Here is a 27,690-nt window from a genome sequence, read left to right on the forward strand (position 1 = left end):
AGGGCTAATCTCAATTACTTGAGCACTAAGATCTTCCTCTTGTGGCACTGTTTGGCATCTCCCGAGTTGTCTCAAAATCCGATATGGCGCGTAGGGCTGAATGCTCTTGAGTCCCATCAATAGAAAGTGGGTCCTAGCTGCCGGCATATATACGACCTCATCAACGGGCAACCATCCTAGAGTCCATTATATTTGGCTGGCGGTGAGGGTCCGAAAGAATGATGTCCACGCCGTAACTCCCTCAGGTAGACTAACCCCCTTGATTCTTGTGTAGAACTCTTCTATGCAAGTTTTCTTCGAGGAACCATAACTCAAGAGATGGGAACGGTGGCATAGATTCTCAGTCATCCACATTTGTAGTAACAAGTTACACCCCTCGAAAAAGTTCCCTCTGGCTTTGTAGGCTGTGAGAGCTCGGAAGATATCAGATACTATCATGGGCACAAGAGTGCTTTCATATTGAGTGAGCAAGGTACTGACGATCCCGACTATTTTCAGATCAATGTTCCCGTCTTTTCTTGGGAACACCAAAAGGCCCAAAAAGGTTATCATAAAAGCCACTCGTCTATGCTCATCCCATTTCTGACAGTTACTTTTGATGCATAACTTGTTACCCGGATTGTTGAATCCTCCGACATGACCGTATCTGTCGTATATGAAGCGCGGATTACAAAAACCTGCGGCCAAATCTGGGTTATGGACCGTTCTGGGTATCTTTAATGAATCTAAAAACCGATGCGCAGTGACAGCTCTTGGAGCAACCAGGTATTTTTGCCTTAACGGAACTTCAGCATTTCCGATGTACCCGACTATTTCCTCCAAAGTCGGGGTGAGTTCAAAATCGGAGAAGTGGAAGACATTGTGTGTCGGGTCCCAGCATGTGACCAAAGCTCTTATGATATCCCCCCGAGGCTGGATTTCCAATAAACCCGTAAGACCTTTCAGATATTTCTTGACCTCATCATGCCCTTCACCACCTAAATCATCCCACCATAGCCGCAACTCGAAAGGTATTTTAGTCATTATTGAAAAATGTTCATTTTGCATCGTGCTCATCCTGCACATTTATTAAGGTGATTAAACAAAAAATAAAATTTATTTGACTCAACAAATTGACTATTTTTAATTTTTCACAGATTAAAAGAAAGATCCAGTTTTCCGAACACGGCCTTTCAACACTTCGGGAACGAAGATTTTAAGATTGTGTGAGTCAACCGGTCAAAAATCCAAAAAATGACCAAAAGTGGCCGTTTATGCAAAGTCAGCCTTCCGGCGTCCCTTTCGGGAACATTCGACTATTTTTGACAAAAAAGGGCATTACTCGATTTATTTATGACAAAAATTAAAATTCTGACATTTATTTATTTATTTATTTATTATTATTTTTATTTTTTTTAAGCTATTTTTGCAAAAGGGAGGTTGGACCCGATGAGGATTGCCTACGTATCCCACGCCCTGTGAGAATCAAACCGGCGTAGTTCGGGAAAATAAATTATTTTTGAAAACAAGACTCTTTTTTTTTCATCAATACAACCAAACCCTTTTTCCTTTTCTCCCTTTTTTTTTTGCTTTTTTGAGTAAAACAAACTATAAACATATATTTTTTTTAAAATTTCGGCAGAGTTTCGACAGTATTCGGCGTGGGTTTTCTAAAAGTAGGCAATCAACTCTCTACACTGTTATTTCTCTCTCTTTTTCTTTTTTCTCAATTTTCCCGATATTCAGAAACCGGTCAGCATGCAGGCCCGAAACAAATAAATGCACGAAAAACAAATAGGATGCATCAGGATGGTCTTTCTCATTTCAGGTTGCTAGTCCTAGACGGACGCAACCCCTGTGTTGAGTCCCCTAAGTCAAATGCAACATGATGCAAACAAGAGTTCCTACTAGGGATCCGGCATGAAGTCACGTTATTCTAGGTCCAAAGCCTAGGTATTTGTTATAGACTGTGTACCCGAGCGGACAACTCGAGTCAAGGAGGGGGCAACGTACCGGGGACCCGCGAGATCGTCCGGCTTTGTAACTTGTCTGGCCTCTTTCTTATTTCAGGGTGTGACACTAACAGAATAGAGAGTCTCAACCAGTAAGCACACCCCCGATGGTGAGAAGAGAAGGGTTTCGGCACAGTTTATATACAGTTCAGATAATATCAAAGCGGTAAAGCATTTAGCACATTTAGCATGAAATATGTAGAAAAATCAGATAAAGCCAAACATAACAATTATTCTAAGCTCGAATTCTTAAACCCTGAACCACGTGGTCATGGGTTTTCCCCAGCAGAGTCGCCAGAGCTGTCACACCTCCTTTTTACACACCCGAAGGTAGTTCAAGGGAGTTTTTCCAATTAAAGTGACATTATTCGCAATGAGATTATTTATTCATTTTTTTAAGTCGCCACTTGGGATGGTTTGTTTTCTGGTGTCCCAAGTCACCGGTTTATTTCAAATCCCAAATCGAGGAAAATTTCGACTTACCGAATGGAGTCTGCGAACCAGAAATTCTGAATAAGGAATTCTGTTGACCCGAAGGAAGGTGTTAGGCGCCCCCGGGTCCCGTGGCTATCACGGTCGCTTAAATTGTTATAGATGGCTAAAATATGATTTTAATACATGTTCAATCCTACAGTGCAATTTAAAATTATTTACCACTTTGAATTAAATTTTGAGAAAATGAACGTCGTTTAAAAACGTGTTTTTGGATCACGTCACATGAAATGCACCCGGATCCTCGACACATTCTTATTCAACGTTTTGGGATTTGGATTTGGGTTGCATGAAATGCACACCCGAGTTTAAGAATGTAATTTTATTAAAATCGCGCCTAAAGAGTCTAACGCGTTATTATTTTGGGGAGGGCCGTGAAATTTGCTAAACGGCCTATCTCGCTTTCTAAGTATTTTAATGCAAATATTTATTGAGGGCCCCGCAAATTTGTATTTTTTTTGTTTGGCGAGGCTCGTCTCATTTTTATTAAAGGGGTAAACCTAAAAGTGACTATGATTTTCTACTTTTTATTTGTCTCTAAAAAATAAAAAGGGTCCTAATTAATTTACTGTTACGAAATAAAACCATAGTCTACTATTTAGATTTACTAAACCAATTGCCCTTTTTGACCTTGGGCCAAAACAACCCAAACCATACGAAGCCTAGAAAATCGGACAGATATTTCACATAAATCTAACATTGGGCCTGAGACCAGCCCCAAGTTGAATAAGGCTGGTCAGATTTCGTGAAAGAGGTCGAGGGATCGAGTCCTTGAGTCAGATACTGGGCCGTCAGCTGCCCTGTCCTTTTAAGCCCAATAACAAATGAACTCAATATGCTGCATTCATTTCAAATCATTCTAAACGTGCATTCATTGAGTGGAGAGAAGGAAGAGCAATGCATTACTCGTTAAATTATCAGGGGTTTGCCTATAAATGAGTTACTAAATATTACTGACAGTGAAGGTAAAGGATTAACTAAGCAATTTGGATTACTTCATTAATAATAATAATGGGAAAATGCTAAGCAATATTCACAACTAATTATATAGCAAAGGTGACAAGCAAATGATTAGATTGAGTACGTAATTACCTCACTAACATAAATAGGCCAATAACCTGAACTTACTTTATTCACAACTGATTAGATAACGACTATAACAACTAGAATAAACTATTATCCAGCCATCAATACCTGTTAACTACTGCAATAACAAACTATTTTGATTTTTAGTTTTTAACAGAACGAGGTTAGTAGAATCAGGAAATACCTACTATTTTTTAAAAAACTAATGTTGAATAACCAGAGATCAAAAGCCCGGAACAGTCCATTATTAGTTCTAATTCAACACAGTTCCAACAAACTAAAATTAAAGCATTACTAATTAAACTACAGGTATTCACATGGACGAAAACTTCATTTTATTACTTCACTTCACAGCTCCATCACACATAATTAGAATGTGTACCTGGAAATGGAATTTTTAACAGAATAAGGGGATCAGCAGTAACAATACAACAGCAAACCAAGAGGTAATCAAACAGCAACAAATGCACAGCCCAGGAAATTGAATCACAGCCCAGAAATGATTGCAGAAATGTTTCAATTCAAACAGGATTGATAAACCACCCAGAACAACACCAAAATCACCCAAATAAACTCGAAAATGAACGCAAAACCCCTTTGAAACTCTCAGCAAACGAAACTCAACCAAAACTGCTTACTCAGGCTCAAAATCACTCGAAATCGGACCAATAGACCTCTGAAAACCCAGTAACCAAACATTGAACTAGAAGATGTGATTTAACAACTAGAGATCAAAATTATCCTAAAGTTTCAATGGAACAGTGCTCTTTTTCTGATTTTTCTACTATATTTCTGTTTGTTTTTGGATTTTTGAGTAGCAATTCAGATCTAAAAGAAGGTGAAAAACTATAAGACTGCAGATTTTTGAACTTCTAAAATTTGAAATTCAAACTTTGATTCAGATCTCAGGAAAGGTTTTTTTTGGGGGAATTTTATGGCTAAAAAAAAACACCCCCTATTCAAGGCATTTGTGATGCCTTTTATAGGCAAAAATGAAGTGCAACTCAGATTTTTGTTTTCTTTCATTTCAATCCCTCTTTTATTTTCAGTTTTTGACTTTTCACCCTTTGTTTAGTGACTTGTGCTTCAAGTAAGTACACTTAGTTTTCTGAAATTCTAATTTTACCCCTATCTAGAAGGTTCTAGGAACTTCAAGTTTAATCTACAGCATTTCTGTATCTTACTAGTTATCCGAAATGCCCTTGAACTCATTTGAAATTACTAAATTAGTCTAACCCAACACAACTCCTAACTATGATTATCTAACAACTAACCCTAGTTAACTAACAATCTTCAACAATCCAGACAACGGCAAAGTAATCAGCTAATGAAGCAATGTGAATTAGAACACATATCAAAGAATGATTTGAACCCAATTGGACTAATATCCAAACCTATCCAACAAAATTAATCAATTATCAAACAAGTTTTAATCGTAACAAATCATATTCTAATGAAGTCATGCTAATAATCAAACTAAACTAAAAGAAAAGCAAGACGAATTACAGTCTAAGTAAACAACAATCAGACATAAAATTAGGATCAAAATCAACGGAAACTTCTTAAACTAGAATTTAACGAATATGATCACAGAAGCAAAAATAAAAGAATTAAACAAAGGAAAAAAGAAAACAAAAACTCACTACCATGGCTCGAAGTCCGGCTGACTTTCACACTTCAAATTCGGCCGTCTCTAGTGGGAATTGAGTGTTAATGACATTGAATTCTTGATGAGGAGGGCCCAAGGGACATATGGTATCATTTTGGGGCGAGTTGGTGTGACTAGGGTTTTGGCCGGAAAAACTTAAACTGATATTCGAACATTTTCGACGGGATTCGAGGGACGGGGCTAAGGGGGTTCGATAGAGGACACGGAGGCAGTCTTGTGGTGTAAATTTGGTGGTGTTTGGGCAAGGTGACGTTTTGGCCGGAGTTTCTTTAATCTAAGATTCGAAGGTTTTGGCTGTGATTCAAGGAAAAAGGGGTATGGATTTGGAGAGAGGAAGGAACAAGGAATCTAGGGTGTATTTTTGGTGGCATTTGGAGGTGGGCCGCCGCCGTGGGCGATTTCCGTCGGCGGCGGGCGGTGGTGTTACACAGAGCTAATTAGGGGTGGTTATGGGACGATGACTGAGGGGTGGGGGGGTGTTCCGATATCTTTAAACTAATAAACCTAGGACGCTTCTCATCCGTTAGATTAAAATTCAAGGGACACGATTTAAATGATGGAACGACCTCGTTGAAGGGGGAAGCGGGGACTGAACCGGGTAGGGATAATTTGGGCCTGGGTTGGTTTGGGCGTGGGTGGTTCTTTGGGCTCAGATTCACCTAAATGTAACAGCCCAGTTCTTTTTCTTTTTATTTAATTTCTTTTGTTTTTCCTTCTTTTATTTATTTGTGTATTTTACTTATCTTCTTTTTTTTTTTGAATTTTTTGATTTTATTATATAAAATAAAAAGACCCAAATTAAATCTAAGATGATACTAATTACTAATTCCTAATTTAAGAGGAAACTAAATAAAAAATGTAAAATGTAAAATTTTAAATTGTAAAAAGACTATTTTTTGTTATTTTTCTCTTATTTTAGTAATGTTAATTAACTAGTAAGCTAAAATATATAATCGAAATCTAAATGCCAATACACTATTTTTGTATCTTTTTTATGAATTATGACAACTAAAATGCACAAAAATACAATCAAGACACAAAATCAAGCAATTAATTCCTAAAAATTCAGATAATAAAGAAAAATTCTAATTCTAAGGAATTTATAGGAGTAATTTAAGCGTGGCAAAAATCATGTGTTCACACTGATAATTTGCGGATTGAGAATTAGAACGAAAAATCAATTAGATGATAATGTGGCAGAAATTGCACGGGGTGCCCACATTCAACCTATACCCATTTTCTTTTAAAATGTTTTAACTTGTACCCCACTTTTAAACGACTTCAGTCCCCTTTCTCCTCCTTCGTCTTCTTCTTCTTCTTCTTCTTCTTCTTCTTCTTCTTCTTCTTCTTCTTCTTCTTCTTCTTCTTCTTCTTCTTCTTCTTCTTCTTCTTCTTCTTCTTATGCTGTTGGTGCTGCTATAAAACTTCAATTCATGGGGATGATTGCCATAAGTATGTTTATCAGATTATTTAAAAATAAATTATAAATAATTTTCTAAAGTAAGTTTTGAAGAAGATGATAGTAACTTGTTGGATTCAGCTTTGTACATTATCAATGCATTTTAACCTGTTGTGCTAAATCATTTATCTAATTTTTTAAGTTACTAATTCTACTTATGATAAACTTATTATTTGTACAAAAAAATCAATTACATGATAGCGTAAAACTTGCTGAAGTTAAGCAAATATTGAACAAAACTTAAGCTAAAACATGCTGAAGTTCACCAAATAGAGAACAAAACTTCAGCTACTAGAATGCTTAAGTTCAACAATTACAAATAAAAACTTCAGCCAACACTAAGTTTACGTGAAAAACTTCAGCTAAAACATGCTGAAGTTCAGCAATTACAAACAAAAACTTCAGCAAATAGAGAACAAAACTTCAACTACTAGAATGCTTAATTAAGTTCAGCAATTACAAACAAAAATCTCAGTAAATAGAGAACAAAACTTCAGCTAACAAACAAAAACTTCAGCACATTTGGTTCAACAATTTTTGCTACTTTAGGCCCGCCTTCTAGAATGTTGAAATTTGCGTAATTGTCTTTTCTACTTCATGCCCGTATGCTGAAGTTACACAAAAAAGTGGGTACGCTTGCAATTTTTTTTACAAAACGGGTATAAGTTAAAACGTGACCCAAAAAGCGGGTATAGATGCAAATGCCCTGATAACGTGTTGGTTCTAGAATATTGGTAAAAATAGCACGGTATAGCCAGTTTTCGGACTGGTCATTCAAAAATAGCCAGTGTTTACGAAGTTAATGAAAAATAGCCACTATTTTACTGCAACTGAGACCGATCCAGCATAATATATTGGAGATCGGTGCACCTGTGTATGAACTCCAGCATATTATGCTGGACCGATATACTTTGCTGACTCCAGTATAATATACTGGAGACTGGAGCACTGGTGTTCCAAGCTCCAGCATTATACTAGACAATTATACTTGGAGTTCTAGTGTACGTATGCTGGAACTCCAGTATATTATGTTGGAGTTCTAGTGTACTTATGCTGGAACTCCATCATATTATGCTGGAGTTTCAGCATACTTATCCTGGAACTCCAGTATAATATGCTGGCGTATTTTTCGGGTTTTGAACGGTGTTTTCGCTCAGATTTAACTTTACATGAAAAGTTACTAAATTTCAATTACTTTTGAAACTGTGCTATTTTTAAACGACCAGTTGTAAATCTGGCTATTTTTGAATTTCTCCCAGAATATTGTCCCCTTATTTTTTTTTTTGGCCCAATTTCGAAAAATTGATTCAAGAATGCAAAAGGGAGCCTATTCAATCAAGGAAAATGGAAATGCGCATTTGCTTAAAATATTTTCCATTCCTTAACGAGGAATTTAGAGTCACATGAGCTTGCTTGACAGTGTGCGTTCATTGTTCATTATTTGGATGCTTAGGTATAAGAAATCGGGGAAATTATTGACCAATTTTTAATGTTACATGTTCCTAGCACATCCAGTTGTGTCTTTCCTATTCCTTTCTCCCCCTATCATGTGTGGCATCAACGCGCCGCAATAACCCAAAGGCACCACTTCTCCACATTCCTTTAAATTTTTCCCTATAAAAATCCCCCCTATCCCAAAATATCCTCCAACACACTCTTCTACATTTGCTCAAAATATGGCCTCTCATTTTCATCTCTTTCTTGCCTCCCTTCTTGTTCTTCTCTTCATCTCACCTTCCACATCTCTAACTTGCTCATCTCAAACATTTTCCAGCAACACCAAATTCACCAATTGTACTGATCTTCCTGCTCTCAAATCTTTCCTCCACTGGACCTTTGACCCCACTAAATCCACCCTATCTGTTGCCTTCATTGCTTCTCCAGCTTCCCCTGATGGTTGGATTGCTTGGGGTCTCAACCCCACTGCCCCAGCTATGGTTGGCACACAATCCCTTATAGCATTCAAAGATCCCAAAGGAGCCATGGTTGTCAAAACTTATAACCTTACTTCTTACAAATCAATTACAGAGTCTAAGATTTTGTACAATGTGTTGGATTCGAAAGCAGAGTCTTCTAATGGGACCATGAAAATCTTTGCCACGTTGGAGTTGCCGGAAAATACGACGACGGTGAACCAAGTATGGCAGGTGGGACCCGCGGTGAAAGATGGAAAGCCGGTGGTACATAAGTTTGATACTGAAAATTTGGCATCTAAAGCTATTCTGGATTTGGCTGCTACTTCTTCTGCCGGTGATGGGAATAAGAATGCTGGTTCCTCTGCAAGTAGTAGTAATAGTAGTAGCCAAAGTGGAAATGAGACTGGAGGATCTTCAAGAATTTTGAAGAGTGAAAATGGTATTTTTGCCTTCTTGTTCTTCCTCGGAGTCTTGCTTTTGCAGCTTTAGATGTGCTTTTAGTTTAATTTTTGTCTGTTTTTTGTTTTGGCAATGTAATAATGACTGCTAGTGGTAGTGAAAAAGGAAACCAATCTACAAATATTCCACATTTATGTTTAATTGTATACTACTACATTTTATTATAATGTTCCTTTATCATTCTAACCCGCTTGTTCTCTGAGCCTTTTAACGTGTTAAACTATTACAGTCACAATTCTCTATAATAGCCATTTATTATAAAAGTCAAGTTATTCTCGGAATTAAATATTATATTAATATTATAAAATATGTCCACTATAACAAAATTTCACTATAGCAGTCAAAAAATTTCGGAACAAACAAGATTGTTGTAGAAAGATTTGACTGTAATCCATATTTTAAAGTATAAATTTTCATGATTTAATTACAAATCTACAATAATCATTAAGATACTAAGACCAATTTGGTAGTCCGTCTATTCCAATTTATTTGGTATTCTTTTCTTCTTAGTTTGTCTCGGAAAGAAACAAACTCTTTTTCGCATAAAAAATCGATCCTTTAATTTTACATTTTTCGTTTTACTTTAGTAACATGTTTTTACAATCCAAACAAGAAGCATGAACTAAGTCAAATCTAATTTCCAGGGAAAGTCTAGAGTAGTAATGAGAAGTTACGTTGTAACTACGGTAATACCAAAAGGAGATAGAGTGGTGATAGGTGTGGCGCATAATTTAATTTCAGCTACTGAGGGGGAGGGAAGAATGATACTCTATACCTTCCGTTTTCCCTTTCTACTTTAGTTCCTCCTTAATTTTTGTAACTTCATTTTTTAGTTAATGCTTGTAGTATCAACAATAAGTTTTGCAGTGAGAAGAAACAAAGACCAATGATGGATCGACTAGCAAAAGAAAATAAACATAAATATAAATATTTTAATTTCTGAATATGATGTTACAAGATTCTTTATTTTTCTCCATTCGGGGACGGGAAGAAATGACAAGAGTAGTATTATCGGTTGGGTACCAAACCTTAATTTACGACGTAGGATAGGTGTTTCTTTTTTCGATTTAATTATCTGGTATTCGAGACTCACGGATTCTACTAATTCAAATTTGTAGAATAGTGAAGAGCTCTCTATCAAAATACGTTCTTTATTCTTAAAGATCAAGTTGGAGGGATCTCAACCACTCACCTCACTCCAAATTTGTGGTAAGATAGGTGCTGTATTAATTAGATCGTACCTACTCAATCGTCTACTTTACTATACATATGGTGGTTATATTAGTTGAAATAGAGTTATAAATTGTCCATTTGTATGATAACTTCCTTTTCTTTTAAAGAAAGAGGCATCTTAAAGTTAATGTTTCCACCACGTGAAAAAGAGAAAGAAAAAGGAAAAAGAAAAGTTGCTTTAACGGAAAAGAGCAAAACGAAGAATCTCAAGACCCAATTATGTCCAACCATTCCCGATCTATATCAAGAGTGTGGCGTCTTACGAATCCTTATGTATTTGTATAATTAATACTCCCTCCCATTCATATTAGATGCTGTACTTTCATTTTTAGTCTGTTCCAAAACAAATGATGCATTTTTAAGTTTGGAAATAATTCAACTTTAAACTCTTTCATTTTATCAATTTACCCTTAATGAGATGCTTTTATAGCCATACAAATGTCATGGACCCACAAACCTTTTACCCCTTAAGCTTTTAAGACCACACGTCTTAAAGTTTTTTTTTTTTTCTTAAACTCTGTGCCGAGTTAAACTACCTCATCTAATATGAAGTGGAGGGAGTATTTTTTTATTAAGTAGACTACGTTGATGTAGTGACTGCTTCCATTTACAACACGCTGTCAACCTGAGAGAGTACTATTGAATCACGTGGCATGGACATTTTATTCAAGCAGTTAGTTGCACATTCTGTAATTTTGCACTTTTGTGCATGTGCATATCAATGCATAATCTTTGAACGACTTTTAACTACATGATAAAGTATTGTAAGTGATAGAGTGATGTTGTTACACTTAATTGAGATTATATTCAACCTTTTGTGCTCTAATTCGTAAATAAAAATAAGTTCTAGATTGCAGTTTAAGTGGACGAATAATTAAGTTAATTAGACCCTTTCTTTTCAGACTCCAAATGGTAAACTGATTTGTGTGCGCAGCTCTATCAAATTGAAGTTCAGTCTGATTTTAATTTAATTAAGGTGTTGAGAATCACTTATCCAATTGAAAATGGGTATATGTTCAATTTGTATGAGATTGAATCATCAATGTATGCTTAAATTTGATCACTTCCAATTGTAGTCTTAAAAAGATTAAGTGGTCGCTGTAAATATAATCCGATCTAAAAGTTCGGAGTCGAATCCCACAGAAAATTAAGGTTTAGCTACAACTGTTCACTATCACCAAGAAGACAAGTTCGAACAATTCCTATGTTATAAATATTAAGATTCTTATTATGTCTAACTAATTAACTAACAAATTAAAATAGTAAATTAACAACTAAAGATACTAAGGGTTAAAGACAAAATTAAGGAGGCACGTCTCCTATAATTTTGCCTAATTATTCTCTATTGATCGTGAGCACTTCAGGTGTCGTAATTCTCTCACAAGCAACTACAACAATTTACTATACATATTATCCTGAACTACACTAGCTGGCACAATCTCACCGCCCACTATGACCACGTCAAGGTGTTGTTATTCCTAAACTCACCTTTAAACCTGCCGTATTGATTCATCATATACGTTAGGAGTGACGTTGTTCAAAAACTACCTAAATATGTATCCTTTCCCAAGCAATACATAATAAATAGACACAGTCAATTAATGGCCATTCAATCAACAAAAATAAGCATGTAGTTGAACAAGTAAAGAAATTAAAAAGCTAAATTATATTCAAACTTAACAAGAATTCATCCTCCAAAAGGTTCCCTCAAAACCCTAGATAACAAATTAGCTATTCATAATAGTATGCAAAACTACAATACTAGAATTCATAACCAATAATGGAAATAGAGGAAGAAATAGAGGAAAACATGGAGTTGAATCCTTCTCCTTGCTCCAAGTGTGTTCTTACCTCCAAAGGTGTTGTGTAACCCTAAAGTAGTGTCTCCTCCTCCCAAATTTGTATTTTAGGATGTATTTATATCACTTAGAGGTGATGAGGGCCGGAATTTTTCGATCCAACTTCGGATGGGAGAAGCTGGAATCCGCGTCTGCCTTCGGACAGCGCGCAACCTTTGACGCGGATTCAGCTTTTGAAAATTTTCCATTTCGTGAAGCGATCCGTGCCTTTGCTTTGCTTTGCTGTTTTGTGCCTTCACTTTTCTCCTTTTTCGCGTCCGTTTTCGTGCCACGCACGAGAATAGACGAGCTCCCAATTCTTTCCATCTTTTTCTTTTTGTGTCAAATTGTCATATTTTGATCATTTATGATCCAAACTCGTTCCAGAAACACATAATGAGCATATTTCACTTTAAAAACCACATAAACTCCCGCGACTCACACAATAATTAATATGTAAATATGCTAAAAATATGCACTTTTATCATTTATCAATGTTCAATTTGTATGAGATTGAATCATCAGTGTATGCTTAAAATTGCCCGTCTTAGTATTTCTTATTTTTATTTCGTCTTTAGAGGAAGGAGAAACTTAAAGATTTCCACTGTTGGGAAGATAACGAGCAGATTCCTACAAAGTCAAACGTAATACATCTGCAATTTACCTACCTAACATAGAAGTAAAGTCCCTATAATTCTGGAGAGTTAAGTATCTCATATGATCTTGACACTTTATAATTAGTATTTCATTGTTTCGAAGAAAGGCAAAATATAGTTAGAGTCGTGAATGTCAAAAATCATAGCAGTTTTTTTCTATAAAATGTTGAAATTGGAGCTACGACCATTGAAAAATAACTACGACCATGTGGATCTTTTATTTAATATTTAATTTAATAGAAGAGTTGAATAATTGACTAGCTAGCTCGATCCTTAATTAGTCTCATCCGCTCCCTACTCAGCCCGATGGAATAAATTAAATTTGGTTGTGGGTTGGGGAGATGGAAGAAACTAGAGACCAGGCGGCCTTTGCTTCAAAAAAATTGAAGAATTTCAACCAAAATATTTTCAACAATTATTTTTTGACCAAACACCAAAGTACTGAAAAATGTTTTACTTTCTTGATGTTTGGTTAAAAAACAATTTTTGCGACAAAAAATATCAAAACAAGTATTATGAAGCAAACACCAGCTGATGAATAGCTTCTCAAAAGAGAAAAAACTTGTCCATAGTCCAGTCCTTCAATTCCCTCTTTCCTCCATAGTCCAGACCACTATTAAAAAAAAAACAGACCTAGAGACCAACTTATTGGTAAGTTGACATTATTTATATTGTTTTGGACCCCAAAGGGGAGAACTAGGAATATAATGGTTATGTTACGAAGAGCTAGAAGCTACTTATTATTAGTAATGATGTTTCTGAAGTACAGCAGGTCAAAAGTTTTTAGTACTCAAATTAAAATTTGATACGAAATTTGTAAATTTGCTTCAACTTTAGCAGATAAACCTCGTCTAATTAATGGGAAAATTTAATTAACACAGCCATCATCATTGATGCATGGTAGCAAACATCAGTTATTGTATCTTTCAACAAAATGAATTGTATATAGAAATTTGAACATGCATCAGACAAACATGCATAGGCAATCATCATGTAGTGCTAATGATTTTTGTGAGCTGTGATAAATCATGATATATATGATTGATACATGTCCTGAACAAAACTCGGCCTCATTAATACATGAATGAATTGCTAAACATGTTGGGATTTACATACACCAAACACAAAGGATCAGCATATGATCTTCCTTTTGTAACTCAGCTTACATATAGGGTGTGTTTGGTACGAAGGAATGTTTTCCAATTTTATCATATTTGGTTGGTTTAAATATTTTGGAAAATATTTTCCTTATGAACTCTTTTTCTTTCAATTGGAGGACAATGTTTTCCTTATCAAGAGAAGGGAAAACATTTTCTAAAACTTCTTCTCAACTTTCCTCACCCTATTCCCCACCCTCACCAACCCACCCACCCAACCCCACCCCATGCCTACCAGCCCTACCCCTCTCTCCAAAAAGGCTTTTTTTCCTTTTTTTTTCTTTCAAATTTCAGTTTTTTTTTCCGCCACCACCACCCTGCAACCACCCCACCCTCCACCAAATTTTTTTTTTTGTAATTTTCAAATTTCTATTTTTTCGTTTTTCTGCACCACCCACCCACCCTAACTGCCCCCCCCCCCCCCCCAGTTTTTATTTTTTATTTTTTTTTGTAATATTTAAATTTCTATTTTTTTGTTTTTTTGCACCCCCATCCCACCGCACCCTATAATTTTTTTTTATAATTTTAAATTTCTGTTTTTTCGTTTTTCTGCACACACAATCCCCCTGCCCCCCTCCCCCCTTCGGAATTTTTTTTTATATATTTTCAGTTTTAGTTTTTTCATCTTTCGGTTTACAGGTTCGAAATTTTACAAGTTCCAAAATTATGAGTTCGGAGGTTTATGTATTTGGAAGTTTTGCGGGTTTAGAAATTATAAAGTTTACGGGTCCGAAAGTTCGCGGTTTCAAAAGTTTAGCGGTTCCGAAGTTTATAAATTTGTGGGTTCGGAAGATTGTTGGTTCGAATGTTTATGGCTTCATGTTTATTGTATCTAAATTATTAATAAATACTCTTGAGAAGTTATTTTCCTTAATTTGCGTACCAAACATCGAAAAATGAATAATATTACTACTTTTTTTTCAAGAAAATATTTTCTTGGAAATTATTTTTCACGAAAAACATTACCTGTTATACCAAACACACTTATACATATTTTTTTTATTCGGTCAGTTAACTGTTTGTAGGTTGATTAATCTGTATTCACGCTGCGTAAACCTAGTAAAAAGGGTGTATAAGGTCAAAATCGTGTGCCTCTGATTTATAGGCTCGAGGATCCGTCCTAGGCCCGAGTCCGGCCGAGGTCGAGTTCGAGACCGGCTGATTAGACTTGAGCTCGAAGACAAAGTGCGATGCCCGGAGATAGGAGTGCAAGGAATACCGGGGCCAAATGTGCTCGACCCCGAAATAGTACTGTTATGAATTTGTACCGGAACAAGATAGATTCCTGCCACATCCACAAAGTTATGGCGCAAATTCCGGAATAGGATTGTACGATTCCATACTAGGCGGTTAGACAGTTGTACCAAGAATATTCCTTACTGTAAATAGAAATATACCTTATTTAAGGGTTCCCCTAATATATAAAGGGGACCCCAATAATATATAATATGATCTAATTATTTAGAAAAGAATATACTCTCTACCTTTTTGCATACTGTCCATCAGAATTGCCCTTAGCTTTACTGCTCTTACTTTACTTTTTTTTACTTAATTGTTCTTATTGCTCTAAGCCCACCTCGAGGTCACTAAGCTCGAGGCCACCGCTGTTGAGCAACATTGGTTTAATTCGCTTGTCTCTTTCATTTCTACTTCATATTTCTTGATTATTAATTGGTATTAAACTAAATCACGTATCTTTAAAACCACAAATCAAATTTAATTGTTCCTCGTATTTTCGAGGTAAATAGTTTGGCGCCCACCGTGGGGCTAAAGATAATAGTGATTATTTCTTTACTGATTTTCGTTACCTACGCTGCTTTTACACTTTTTCTTGTCAAATTTTTTTGATTTTCAGGCTGAAACATGTTTAGCTCACAAAACGCACCCATTTATGGCAACGAAGGTCTTGGAGAAAAAAACAACGCAGGATTCAGTGTACCACCGATAAACTCAGGGGAAGTGCCAAATGTGAAACCTATTGATATTAGTTCGCACATTGCTTTGAATGAAAATCTAGGCGCGGACCACGAAGGAAATATATGCAGGGAAGCCTGAATGGATGGCCAAAGAACGCAAGGAATGAGAGATGGGTGAATCAACCTCCAAGTGACATTTGAGATGCTACAAGCTCAGCAAGTCGCTATCGCTCAACTTCAAAGTCAGAATAAGACTCCGAATACAGCCGAACCAGCAAACACTCGGCGTACTGAACCAGCACCAGAAAGGCCCAATGAAAGTGGATCGGGGACTGACCCCACGATTATGAGAATGCTCGAGGAGCTTACCAAGAGGATCGAGTCTAGGGAAAAGAAAAATGAAGCCAATGATATGAAGGTGGAAACTTACAACTATCATGTTGACCAAATATCGGGGCACCCCCAGTTTTGAAAGGTTTAGACGCCAAAAAGTTCATACAAAAAACATTCCCCCGAGTGCGGCTCTGATGCCCATTCCCAAGAAGTTTTTCATGCCAGATGTACCTAAATATAATGGGACAACCGACCCTAACGAGCATATTACTTCATACACTCGCGAAATCAAAGGGAATGATTTGAATGACGATGAGATCGAAGCGGTCTTGTTGAAAAAGTTTGGAGAAACGCTGTCAAAAGGCGCTATGATTTGGTACCACAACTTATCCCCTAACTCTATTGATTTGTTTGCTATGTTAGCAGATGCCTTTGTGAAAGCACACGCCGGGGACATAAAGGTGGCCACAAAAAAATCGAACGTCTTCAAGATAAAACAAAGGAATGATGAGATGTTAAGGAATTCATATCTAGGTTCCAGATGGAGCAAATGGAGTTACTACCGATCTCGGATGACTGGGCAGTACAAGCTTTCATGCAGGGTTTGAATGAAAGGAGCTCGATTTCATCTTGACAATTAAAGTAGAACTTGATCGAATATCTAGTTGTGACATGGTCGGATGTGCATAATCATTACCAATCAAAAATTAGGGTCGAGGGCGACTAGTTAGGAGCCCCCTCGGGTTTAGTTCATCCTAATAGATTTGTAGCCAAGCCCTCGAGGGAAACAAACCAGGAATCAAGACTCAACAAAGAACGGTATCAGCCATACGTCGATCGAAGGAACAACGACCCGAGCCGTAACACTCATCGGAGCGATCGGAGAAACAATTGAGGTCAAAGTTTTCGGGGACTCATGAGTAAGAGTGGGTTCGATAAACATACCAGCCCCACAGAGGCTCCTCGATTATCAGAGTACAACTTCAGCATAGATGCGTCAGGGATTGTCTCATCAATTGGGAGAATCAAAGACACCAAATGGACCAGGCCAATACAGACCGATCCTTCTCAAAGAGACCCGAACTTGATGTGCAAATATCATGGCACACATGGTCATAGAACAGAAGACTGCAAGCAGCTAAGGGAAGAAATGGTTCGGTTGTTCAACGAGGGACACCTTCGAGAATTCCTAAGTGATCGGGCTAAGAATCACTTCAGGGAGAGAGATGCAATGAAAAATGAACAAGAAGAACCACAACATGTAATCCACATGATCATTGGCGAAGTCGATGTCCCTCAACGACCTGTGTTCAAGAGCACCAAAGTATTAATCACCAGAGAAAAATGGACTCGGAGCTATGTGCTCGAGGACATCTTATCATTCTGTGACGAGAAAGCAGAAGGGATATCTTAGCCTCACAACGACGCCGTGGTAATCTCTATCCTTTTGAATAAAATTCAAGTTAAACGTGTTTTAGTGGATCCAGGTAGCTCAACAAACATAATTAGATCGAGGGTCGTGGAACAACTCGGCCTACAAGATCAGATCGTACCTGCATCCCGCACTACAAAAAATTTGGCACAAGGCCACACTAACTTTAGCCATCGTTCGGAAAGTGTTGTCAAAAACATCTATGGGAACGCTTATAAAGGGGTGGCCTTTGTTAATCACGAAGTTTAGACCACACTTGTTAAGAGTTCTCTTTAAATATATAGACAACGCATTTTAAGCGTTGTCAACTCAAATAACATTTGGCAACACATACTCACCTATATTACAACGCTTTTAGAGCATTCCATTTCTTAATCATAAAAGCAACCCTTTATAAGGGTGCTCTAAACTTTTCCAATAAAATTTTTTATTAGAAGTTTCCCTCCATTATTGTTCCTAATGAAATATTTGGGAGGGAATTTTTTTTAAAAATGAAATATTTTCTCCCATTTTCTAAAAGAAAAAATGACAGTACAAGAAATATTTGCCCATTTTTTATCCCACACCTCCGTCGACTTGCTGGTGCTGAAGAAATTTTCATTTTTACTGCCGCATCTTCCACCACCTCTATTGCTGCTGTTATCGCTGCTTCCACATTAATGGTTGATTAATTCTTGAAATGGTAACCTCCTGCCCCTTTATTTTCAGTTGTTTCTAGTTTAGGTTTTGATTATTTGAATACTTTGATTAAGGCTTTAATTAGGGTTTTGATTCTTCCCACCCACCTTGTTAGTATCTCCATTGTCGTCCAATACCCAGAGACTTACTCGCAGAGCACTCATCCATGTAATTTGCTCTGTAATTGCTAATATTACCACTAATACTTCAATACCCACTTCTACTACTTTGATTTTGCTCACTCCTTTTCTTCCTCTTTTTGTTTGTTCTCTACCTTAGTGAGTTTTTCTTTTTCTTTGCCAAAAGTTAAGGCTTGTTGTTCGAAGCTCATAATTTTTCTCCAGATTTTGTGAATCATTCAGAACTCTGTTGTCCATATCATGCTTGTGACTGTAAGAGTTGGACTATTTAAGTAGGTTGGTAATTTGTTTTCGGCCCTAAGTCTTTGGTCATATTTTTTAGAATCTAGAGATGTTCTTTGTTGTTTAACTACTGACATAGATAAATTATCAATAAATTATTTGTCCTATTGTTGGTTATTCTAGATAGAAAGAATCCTTTTGTGCTACTGTTCAAGGATTTGCCAGTGGTGGGTGCTTAGAATAGGCTATGGTTTGTTATTTTCGTAAATTGTACTGTTCAACTTCATGGTTTTACATTTTTGTAACCTTTAGTGTTTAAGCTGACATGTTTATATCATTGGTTTATTCTAGTGGTGCAGTACTCGAATTGCATCATGGAGAGCTGAACTAGGTCTACCTGAACTGAATGTTGGAATTATTTAGTTGTGGAGGTAAAAATGTCTTGCTTCTTTAAATTGTTGTTGCTTGACCAAGATCTTGCTTCATCCCCAATTCTTACATAGCAAATTCAATGGGTCAAAGCCGATTTTGTTCTGTTGAAGTTGGCAAAAAAGATAGCCCATTCTTACATAGCTTCTTACGGTAATATTTATTAATGTTTGAACTGATTGACATTTTTTCGTAGTTAAAAGATTATCTAAATGCAAGAAGAATCGGGTGTTGTATTTTTTCCTTTTCACCTATACTTGTACTAAAAACTAGTTATTACCATGTGACAATCATCCAAGATCAATACTTCTGTTGTAGGGAGGGAGTTGGCTATTATCTATGATGTCGTATCTTCTTAAGACCTCTTAGTAATTTCTTGTATCTGGCATTATATATTGCAAAAGGACGTAAAGATCGTACTAATAGTCTTCAAAGGATAGATAAATTGAACATATACATGAGTCATCTGCTATTCTAGAAACTACTAGATAACATGTTTTGAAGACTTCTCCAGGTATGCACATTATACATATACAGCCTGCCTCGATGTTATTGAAGAGAGCATTTTTAGAGGATATACTAGAGTTTTGACGGTGAATTTTATATAAGGCACACCATAAAGTTCTATCTTAATTAGCATGCAAAAGCGTTTAGTCAAATCTACAGGTGCAGGTGCAGGTTTATGTATTTGCACATGCTTAATCATTTTTATTGTCCTTTACTTAGCAGATCACAAGAAATCAATTGCACCATTATACATAATATTTTATTGTCTTTTAGAATTTTTGAGTACACATTTCAATTAATTAGTGCAAACTCAGTGATTATACCTTGACAATCAGTCAAACAAAGGAAGTAGAATTGTAGCGGAAGGGGTATGCTGTTGTCTTATCGATATAAATTTGTTTCCAGATGTCTTTTACATGATTGCATAGTAGTTTCACTTGGATTTGCTACATGATGTCCTAGCATTTTCATCTCTACTGTTTTCTTTGTGGTAGTTTTGATTGTCTTTCGAATATTTATTTATAAGATTTTCCTGTCTAGTTTATTTTGTCAGTTATAGAGTTAATGTCTTGTGGCTATTTGTAGGAGGACAAGGTTTTCAGAGAATTAGTAATCTTAAAATTGGCTAGAGGTCTGCTCCATATGGATTTTGATGAACGTACAACATCAAAGGTACAATTGATAACCCAAACATATACATGTCATGAGATTCACAATTACATGTTAGAAAGGAATAATTTCCATGTGCATCAAAATACGAAACCAATATGAAAGATTTTAAAGTACTTAAATGACAGGGACATAGTTCTTAATATATATTTTAACTATGTGATTAGGTATTGAGATGTCATGTAAACGTGTTAGCCTATGCCAACATTGTTTTTATTTAAAGATGAAGCTAATATTCTTTTTGGTACTGCGAGATATGTTATGGAATTTTAGTACACTATTCTATTTGGAGGTGCTTTTGAACAAGATTTTAATGTTGAACTAGTGTAAAATTGATAAGGTTGAGTTGGTAGAAACAGAGAGTAAGTTGAAACTTGTAAATGTTAATGATAGAGTAATTGATTGATTCTTTTATCCATTACATATTGCATGATACATAGTTCACGAGTTGTATCTTTTTTTTACGTTCTCATTGAAGATATGAAAGTTTATGTATATGTAATTTACTCTTAAATCTGATTATCATCAATTTTGGATTATAAAGTCGTACTCGTCAAACCCATTATTTTTTTGGATCTTTCTTTATCTATAATAGCATCGTCCTATCAGCTGTTAATTTGGATATGTCTTTCTATATTGGACATGATCGAGTGAATGTATACTTGTGTTCTGGTAATGGACACAACCGATTGAAATTTGAACGTATCTTCTTTTTTTCTTCTATTTTCTGATATGTATTTTTCACAGAAGTACAAAAGAAAGTGTCGATGATAATGCAAAATACAAAAGAAAGTGCTGATGCCAATGCACAAAAAAAACTACTAATGAGAAAACTGATAAATATTGAGAAGTATTACAGTCTACCCCTACTAGTTTAGGTTAGGCTCAAGTCTTATACTTAAAACAGACATCTGTTCTTAGAATAGTGCTTGGTATTTAAATTTTCAAGGGGCAACTCTGTTACATTGCTCTAAGTTTGCACTTGCATATTAGTGATTTCTATCTAATTACTAATTTTATTTTAAATGTGCAGGAAAGTCTTGGTGAGCAGTTGGAAATGGTGGCCAAGCGACAATTTAACCCAATGGAATGTAATCATCAAGACTTTAGGCAATTACGATTTTTGTTATTCCTGATACTGTAGTGATATATTTGCTTTTTATAAAGTTAATTAATTGCTAGCATACCCCTTGATACAAGTTTTCTTTATTCGTTGATGTATTACACGAGATTTACTCCTTGTTTGAAGTTCATTGCAAGTTTATGCATTTGAATTATTCTTTTATTATCTACTAGTTCATTGGGTGCTTGAGATCTTCATACTTAAATTTGATTATAGGATATGTACAAAATATAATTCACTGACCGCAATAGTATGGCAATAGGGATTAGCAAAATTTGTGGCCTATACGGTAGCAAAACCTATACTTTACAAGTGTTGCTTTTCGGAGCCACACTTGAGAAGTGTAGCCTAAAGAGTAACAATGGTCACGCTTTTAATAGGTTGTTGCAGTACCTAAAAGTGTTGCCATAGAGGGTATTACGAGCGTGACACTTGTTACATTTTAGGCCAGGTTTTTCACGTGTGGCTTTTAAAGCGACACTTGAAAAGTGTGCCTTAGGATAAAGGTTACGCTTGTTTAGGCTACCCCTCAAAAAACGTTGCCTTAGGTCGAAAGTGTGGCCTTTTATTAGGCCACAGTTTTTGATAGTTAAGGCCACACTTTTTAGGTGTAGTTAAAGGCCTAAAATGTCCTGAATGACTTCAATATGGCAAGCAAAACAACAAAGGGAGAAATTATCTTGCTAGTAAACGTAGCCGGGACCATACAAAATATGAAGTTCCATGTCATCAAAGGTGATATGAGGTATAACGCACTCCTCGGGAGACCGTGGATACACAACATAAGGGCAGTGCCTTCAACTCTTCACCAGATGATGAAGTTCCCAACAGAGAAAGGAGTAAAAACGATCTACGGGGAGCAACACGATGCAAAGGAGATGTTTGCAATCGAGGAAGTGGTGCTGATCCAGAGCCTTTGACCTCGGAGAAGTCGAGCACTAAAGATAAGCAGGCGGCCAAATAACAATCACCGCCTCCAGCCTCGATGGAGTCGGAGCAACAGGTAATCGAAGACGAAGATGAGGATTTCCTTACTCCTTGAACCTTCGTCGTTCCCGAAGAATCTGATGAAACCAAATCAACTATCGAGGAGCTGGAATAGGTCATTTTGATTGAGTACATGCCCGAGAGAAATGTATACCTAGGGACGAGATTGACCCCCGAACTCAAGAAAAAACTCATTCAATTTCTTATTGACAATACGGATTGCTTTGCTTGGTCCCATTTAGATATGACAGGGATTCCACTGGAAATCACCACACATCGGCTAAGCACTGATCCCAGGTTCAAACTGGTGAAGCAAAAAAAGAGGCCTCAGTCCGAGGTAAAGCATGCTTTCATAAAGGACGAGGTAACCAAATTTCTTAAAATAGGATCTATTCGAGAGGTAAAGTATCCCGAGTGGCTAGCCAACGTAGTTGTAGTTCCTAAAAAAAGGAAACAAACTTAGAATGTGCGTAGATTATAAGGACTTAAACAAGGGATGTCCAAAAGATTCTTTCCCCTTGCCAAATATCGATCGTATGATCGATGCCACGGCTGGCCAAGAGATCCTAACTTTTTTCGATGCCTACTCCAGGTACAATCAGATTCAAATGAACCCGAAGGGCCAGGAAAAGACTTCGTTTATTACTAAGTTTGGAACTTATTGTTACAATGTAATGCCCTTCGGGCTAAAAATGCAGGAGCTACATACCAACGCCTAGTTAACAAAATGTTCGAAGAACAAATAGGCAAAACAATGGAAGTTTATATGGATGCTATGTTGGTTAAGTCCCACCATATAGTTCATTTGCAGGAAACATTCAAAAATTTGAGGCAATATAACATGAAGCTTAACCCGGAGAAATGTGCCTTCGGAATTGGCTCTGGTATGTTTCTCGGCTTCATGGTGTCAAATCGGGGTATCAAAATCAATCCCGATAAGATCAAGGCTATCGAGGGCATCACGATCGTTGATAGTGTGAAGGCCGTGCAAAGGCTAACAGGGAGAATAGCTGCCTTGGGTCAATTCATTTCGAGGTCGTCGGATCGGAGTCCGGTTCTTTTCCTTGCTTAAAAAGAAAAAGGATTTCGCATGGACTCCGGAATCTCAGCAAGCCCTAGAAGAATCAAAATGATATCTGTCGAGCCCGCCTTTGATTCACACCCCATAGGTAGATGAAAAACTTTACCTATACTTGGTAGTATCCGAGATAGTGGTAAGTGGGGTACTGGTCCGAGAAGAGCAAGGTACACAATTTACTGTTTATTATGTAAGCCGAACTCTAGGAGATGCTGACTAGGTACCCTCAATTAGAAAAATTAGCACTTGCATTGATAAGTGCATCTCGAAAGTTGAGACCATATTTTTAATGTCATCTTATATTTATATTAACCACCTACCCCCTTCGAAATGTTTTGCATAAGCCCGAGTTATCGTTCGATTGGCCAAATGGGCCGTCGAACTTAGTGGGTACGATATCGAATATCAACCCCGAACGGCCATCAAACCTCAAATACTAGCTGACTTCATGGACAATTATACGCCGACCCTCGTACCCGAAGTATAGAAAGAAATCCTGCTAAGCTCGGGTACAACATCGGGGGTACGAACCCTTTCCACAGATGGTGCCTCGAATCTGAAAGGGTCCGGGCTTGGCATTGTCTTGAAGCCACCCACGGGTGATACCATTAGGCAATCTATCAAAACTCCAAGATTAACTAACAATGAGGCTGAGTATAAGGCCATGATTGCAGGTCTCGAGCTAGCTAAAAGCTTGGGAGCAGATGTTATCGAGGCCAAGTGCGATTCCCTATTGGTGGTAAACCAAGTAAACAAAAGTTTCAAGGTTCGAGAGGATAGAATGCAACAGTACTTGGACAAGCTATAGATAACTTTACACCGCTTCAAGGAGTGGAATCTGGATCATGTACCTCGAAAACAAAATAGTGAGGCCGATGCACTTGCTAATCTGGGATCCTCGATCGAAGAAGATGACATCATCCCGGATACTTTCGTCCAATTATTGAGGTCCCTGGTTGAAGAGGGTCATGCCGAGATAAATTCAACGAGTTTAATGTGGGACTGGAGAAATAAGTATATCGACTATTTGAAAAATGAAAAACTCCGATCGGACTACAAAGAGTCGAGGGCCCTACGAGGCAAGGCTGCTAGGTTTACGTTAGATGAAGATGGAACATTATACCGAAGAACATTCGATGGACCATTGGCGGTATTCTTGGGGCCAGGGGACACCGATTATGTTCTAAGAGAAATTCACGAAGGCACTTGTGGGAACCATTCCGGTGCCGAATCTTTGGTCGACAAAATTATTAGAGCAGGTTACTACTGGGATATTATGGAAAAAGATACTAAGGAATTTGTCAAAAATGTGATAAGTGTCAACGATTTGCACCGATGATCCATCAGCCCGGAGAACAACTCCATTCGGTCCTATCCCCATGGCCTTTCATGAAGTGGGGAATAGATATAGTCGGCCCTCTACCAGCAGCCCCAGGTAAAGCTAAATTTATTGTGTTTATGATTGATTATTTTTCTAAGTGGGTGGAAGCACAGGCCTTCGAGAAGGTCAGAGAAAAAGAAGTTATTGACTTTATTTGGGACCACATCATATGCCGGTTCGGTATACCTGCCGAGATTGTATGTGACAATGGAAAACAATTCATCGGGAGCAAGGTGACGGAGTTCCTCGAGGCACACAATATCAAGAAGATCTTATCGACACCATACCATCCAACTGGAAACGGACAGGCCTAGTCAACAAATAAAACTGTCATTCAAAACTTGAAGAAAAGATTGGACGATGCGAAAGGGAAATGGAGAGAAGTTTTACCCGAGGTCCTTTGGGCGTATCGGACGACATCGAAGTCTAGCACGGGGGCCACCCCATTTTCTCTAGTATATGGCTCTGAGGCCTTCATCCCCGTCGAGGTTGGAGAACCAAGTGCCAGGTTTCAACATGCATCAGAGGAATTAAATCACGAGGCCATGAATGCTAGTCTCGAGTTATTAGATGAAAAGTGAGAAGCAACACTTGTTCGGATGGCCACGTAGAAGCAAAGGATCGAAAGATACTACAATAGAAGGACCAACCTTCGACACTTTGGAATCGGTGACTTAGTTATACGAAAGGTCACCCTCAATACTCGAGACCCTAATGAAGGGAAACTAAGCCCGAATTGGGAAGGACCGTACCTAGTCCTCAGAGTTGTCGGTAAAGGATCTTACAAACATAGCACAATGGGAGGTGAACAACTGCCAAACAATTGGAACATATCATTACTCAAACAATACTATTGCTAAGGTATGACCTTATCCTTTTTGTCCATTTGAGTTTAAAACTAACTTATTACAGATTTTCGATCGAAGCTATCAAAGGCACGCGATCTCAAAGACACCCTGTTTACACGAAGGCCTTAGGTTTTAAAGCATGCGTTGCACTCTTTTTCTGTTAGATCGGATTTTGTCCCAAATGGGTTTTACCGGTAAAGTTTTTAATGAGGCAACAATTATGTGCTACCTAAGGAGAACTCAACAGTATCTAAGGTTTCTTTTCAATCACCCTCGGAGGTTATATTTTCAAGAAAAATACTTCACGCCTAAGAGGGCCTCGATAGGAAAACTTTGTAATGGGCCAAACGGTCAGATGAACCGTGTCCATATAGAATAGTCGATCCTCGACGGGAAAGCATGTACGCATGTATCAATTATTTGAAGAAGCATTCTGTTAATATCAAAAATACTTTATGTCTCAAAGAAGTCTACTATTATATGAGCGCTACGCTTATAATCCTACAGGATACGGCTTAAGAGCCAAAGCATAAAAGCACCCCCAAATACTCGGGGATTGTCATCGACAATCAGTACATCTGAGTCATCGAAAATAAGACTCATAAGACCTCAAGGAGGCACCCCCTCAAAACAAAAGCCAAGGCCAATATACTCGGGGACTAACTTTTCGAACAAGTTCGAAAAGTTATCCGGAAACAAGTCCAAGTGTCATACCCGAAGGCTACAACCATATTAAAGACTACGGTCATATAAAGACTACAGTCATATAAAGGCTACGACCAAAATAATGCGGCTCGGAGACGTCTGACTTCCGCCATAAATTAAAGGCTTTCAAACATTGAAAAACCGGTTAAATCAGGCTACCCTCGGCAAAAGCAAAATATAAAGGGCTTCGATAAATTCAACCCTCGAATAATTTAAAGGGCTTCAATAAATTCAGCCCTCGAATAATTTAAAGGCTTCGATAAACATAAGCCTTCGGAAAAACCACAAGAGTTATTATTACACAAACAAGTTACTAATAAGGTTCTGATACTTCGAACACTCGAAAAACCCAACGGGTACAAAAAACACATGCTAAGGCATACAAAATTTTTACTATGTCTTTTAGCCGAAAAGAGGGAAAAAGTATAGCTGCTTTAAAGGCCGAATCGGCCCAACCTAAAGAGCCTAAGGGCCGACTTAAAGAGCCCAAGGGGCGATATATAAGAGCCTAAGGGCCAAATTAAAAGAGCTTAAGGGCCAAAATATATAGAGTTCGAGACCTCGCTCTCACTCAACTCGAACTCAAGAGTCCCATCATTCTGAGCTCATATCGAATTGATTTAAGCTTAGCTCGAGGATTAACAAAACCTTAAGGGGTATTATATTGATCAATAAGAACTAAAGGTTTAGTATATTCTGTGTCCAAATCAATACTCAGACTGATTGTTTGAATTATCGAAATCTTTCGCAATGAAAATAAAATAAAATTCAACACAAGTTGAGGATAGAGCGAAAAGATACTTTATATTCATGAGGGATGTTTTAACAACGTATTTAAAACACCGGCAAGGGGCCCTTGCACAGAAAAGAAAAAGAGAACCTAATCTATTTTTGGGGTCATATCTCCGGGAGCACCATCCTCAGGAACTGCACCTTTGGCAGCTCTATCTTCAGGAGCCTCCTCTCCCTCGGGAACATATTCTTCACCTTCTCCATCCCCGGATCCACTTGCTACATCTTCATCATCAGAAGAGACAAGAAACCTGGCATCGGTTTCCCGCGCCTTTGCTTCGGCTATCTCCTCGGCAAGGTCGAACCCCCTGGCATGGATTTCTTTGAGAGTCTCCCTCTGGGCCTGGCACTTGGCCAAATCATTGCTCCATTTTTCCCAGTCGGAGGCCTCCCTCAACTCAGCTTGAACGGCCGTGACATCTCTTAAGTATATGGAAATGGATTTATTTTCCGCAGCCTTCGTCTTCTCAGCTTCAGCCTTAGCCTTTACAACT

The 27,690-nt window shown here is 37.5% G+C and overlaps 1 protein-coding gene and 2 long non-coding RNA genes across 3 annotated transcripts; 2 read left to right on the forward strand and 1 right to left on the reverse strand.

Annotated features, from left to right (window-relative positions):
* Positions 1-3,790: 3,790 nt before the first annotated feature.
* On the reverse strand, positions 3,791-5,703 carry LOC107771082 (uncharacterized). Its single transcript, XR_001644740.2, has 2 exons — positions 5,216-5,703; positions 3,791-3,951 (listed from the first exon to the last, which is right to left on the reverse strand). It is a non-coding gene; the product is annotated as an uncharacterized LOC107771082 (long non-coding RNA).
* Positions 5,704-8,323: 2,620 nt separating this feature from the next.
* LOC107771081 (cytochrome b561 and DOMON domain-containing protein At3g25290-like) lies at positions 8,324-9,258 on the forward strand. Its single transcript, XM_016590406.2, has one exon. The coding sequence runs from the start codon at positions 8,374-8,376 to the stop codon at positions 9,100-9,102; it is 729 nt and encodes a 242-aa protein (XP_016445892.1). The 5' UTR covers positions 8,324-8,373; the 3' UTR covers positions 9,103-9,258.
* Positions 9,259-18,161: 8,903 nt separating this feature from the next.
* LOC107771080 (uncharacterized) lies at positions 18,162-21,567 on the forward strand. Its single transcript, XR_001644739.2, has 3 exons — positions 18,162-18,319; positions 19,029-19,108; positions 21,316-21,567. It is a non-coding gene; the product is annotated as an uncharacterized LOC107771080 (long non-coding RNA).
* The last annotated feature ends 6,123 nt before the right edge of the window (positions 21,568-27,690 follow it).

This window comes from Nicotiana tabacum, chromosome 22, assembly GCF_000715075.1.
Source record: "Nicotiana tabacum cultivar K326 chromosome 22, ASM71507v2, whole genome shotgun sequence".
Classification (NCBI taxonomy): domain Eukaryota; kingdom Viridiplantae; phylum Streptophyta; class Magnoliopsida; order Solanales; family Solanaceae; genus Nicotiana; species Nicotiana tabacum.

What these genes read in the sequence shown, in the direction of transcription:
- LOC107771081 (XM_016590406.2), top strand. Translation starts at nt 8,374, where the DNA reads ATGGCCTCTCATTTTCATCTCTTTCTTGCCTCCCTTCTTGTTCTTCTC.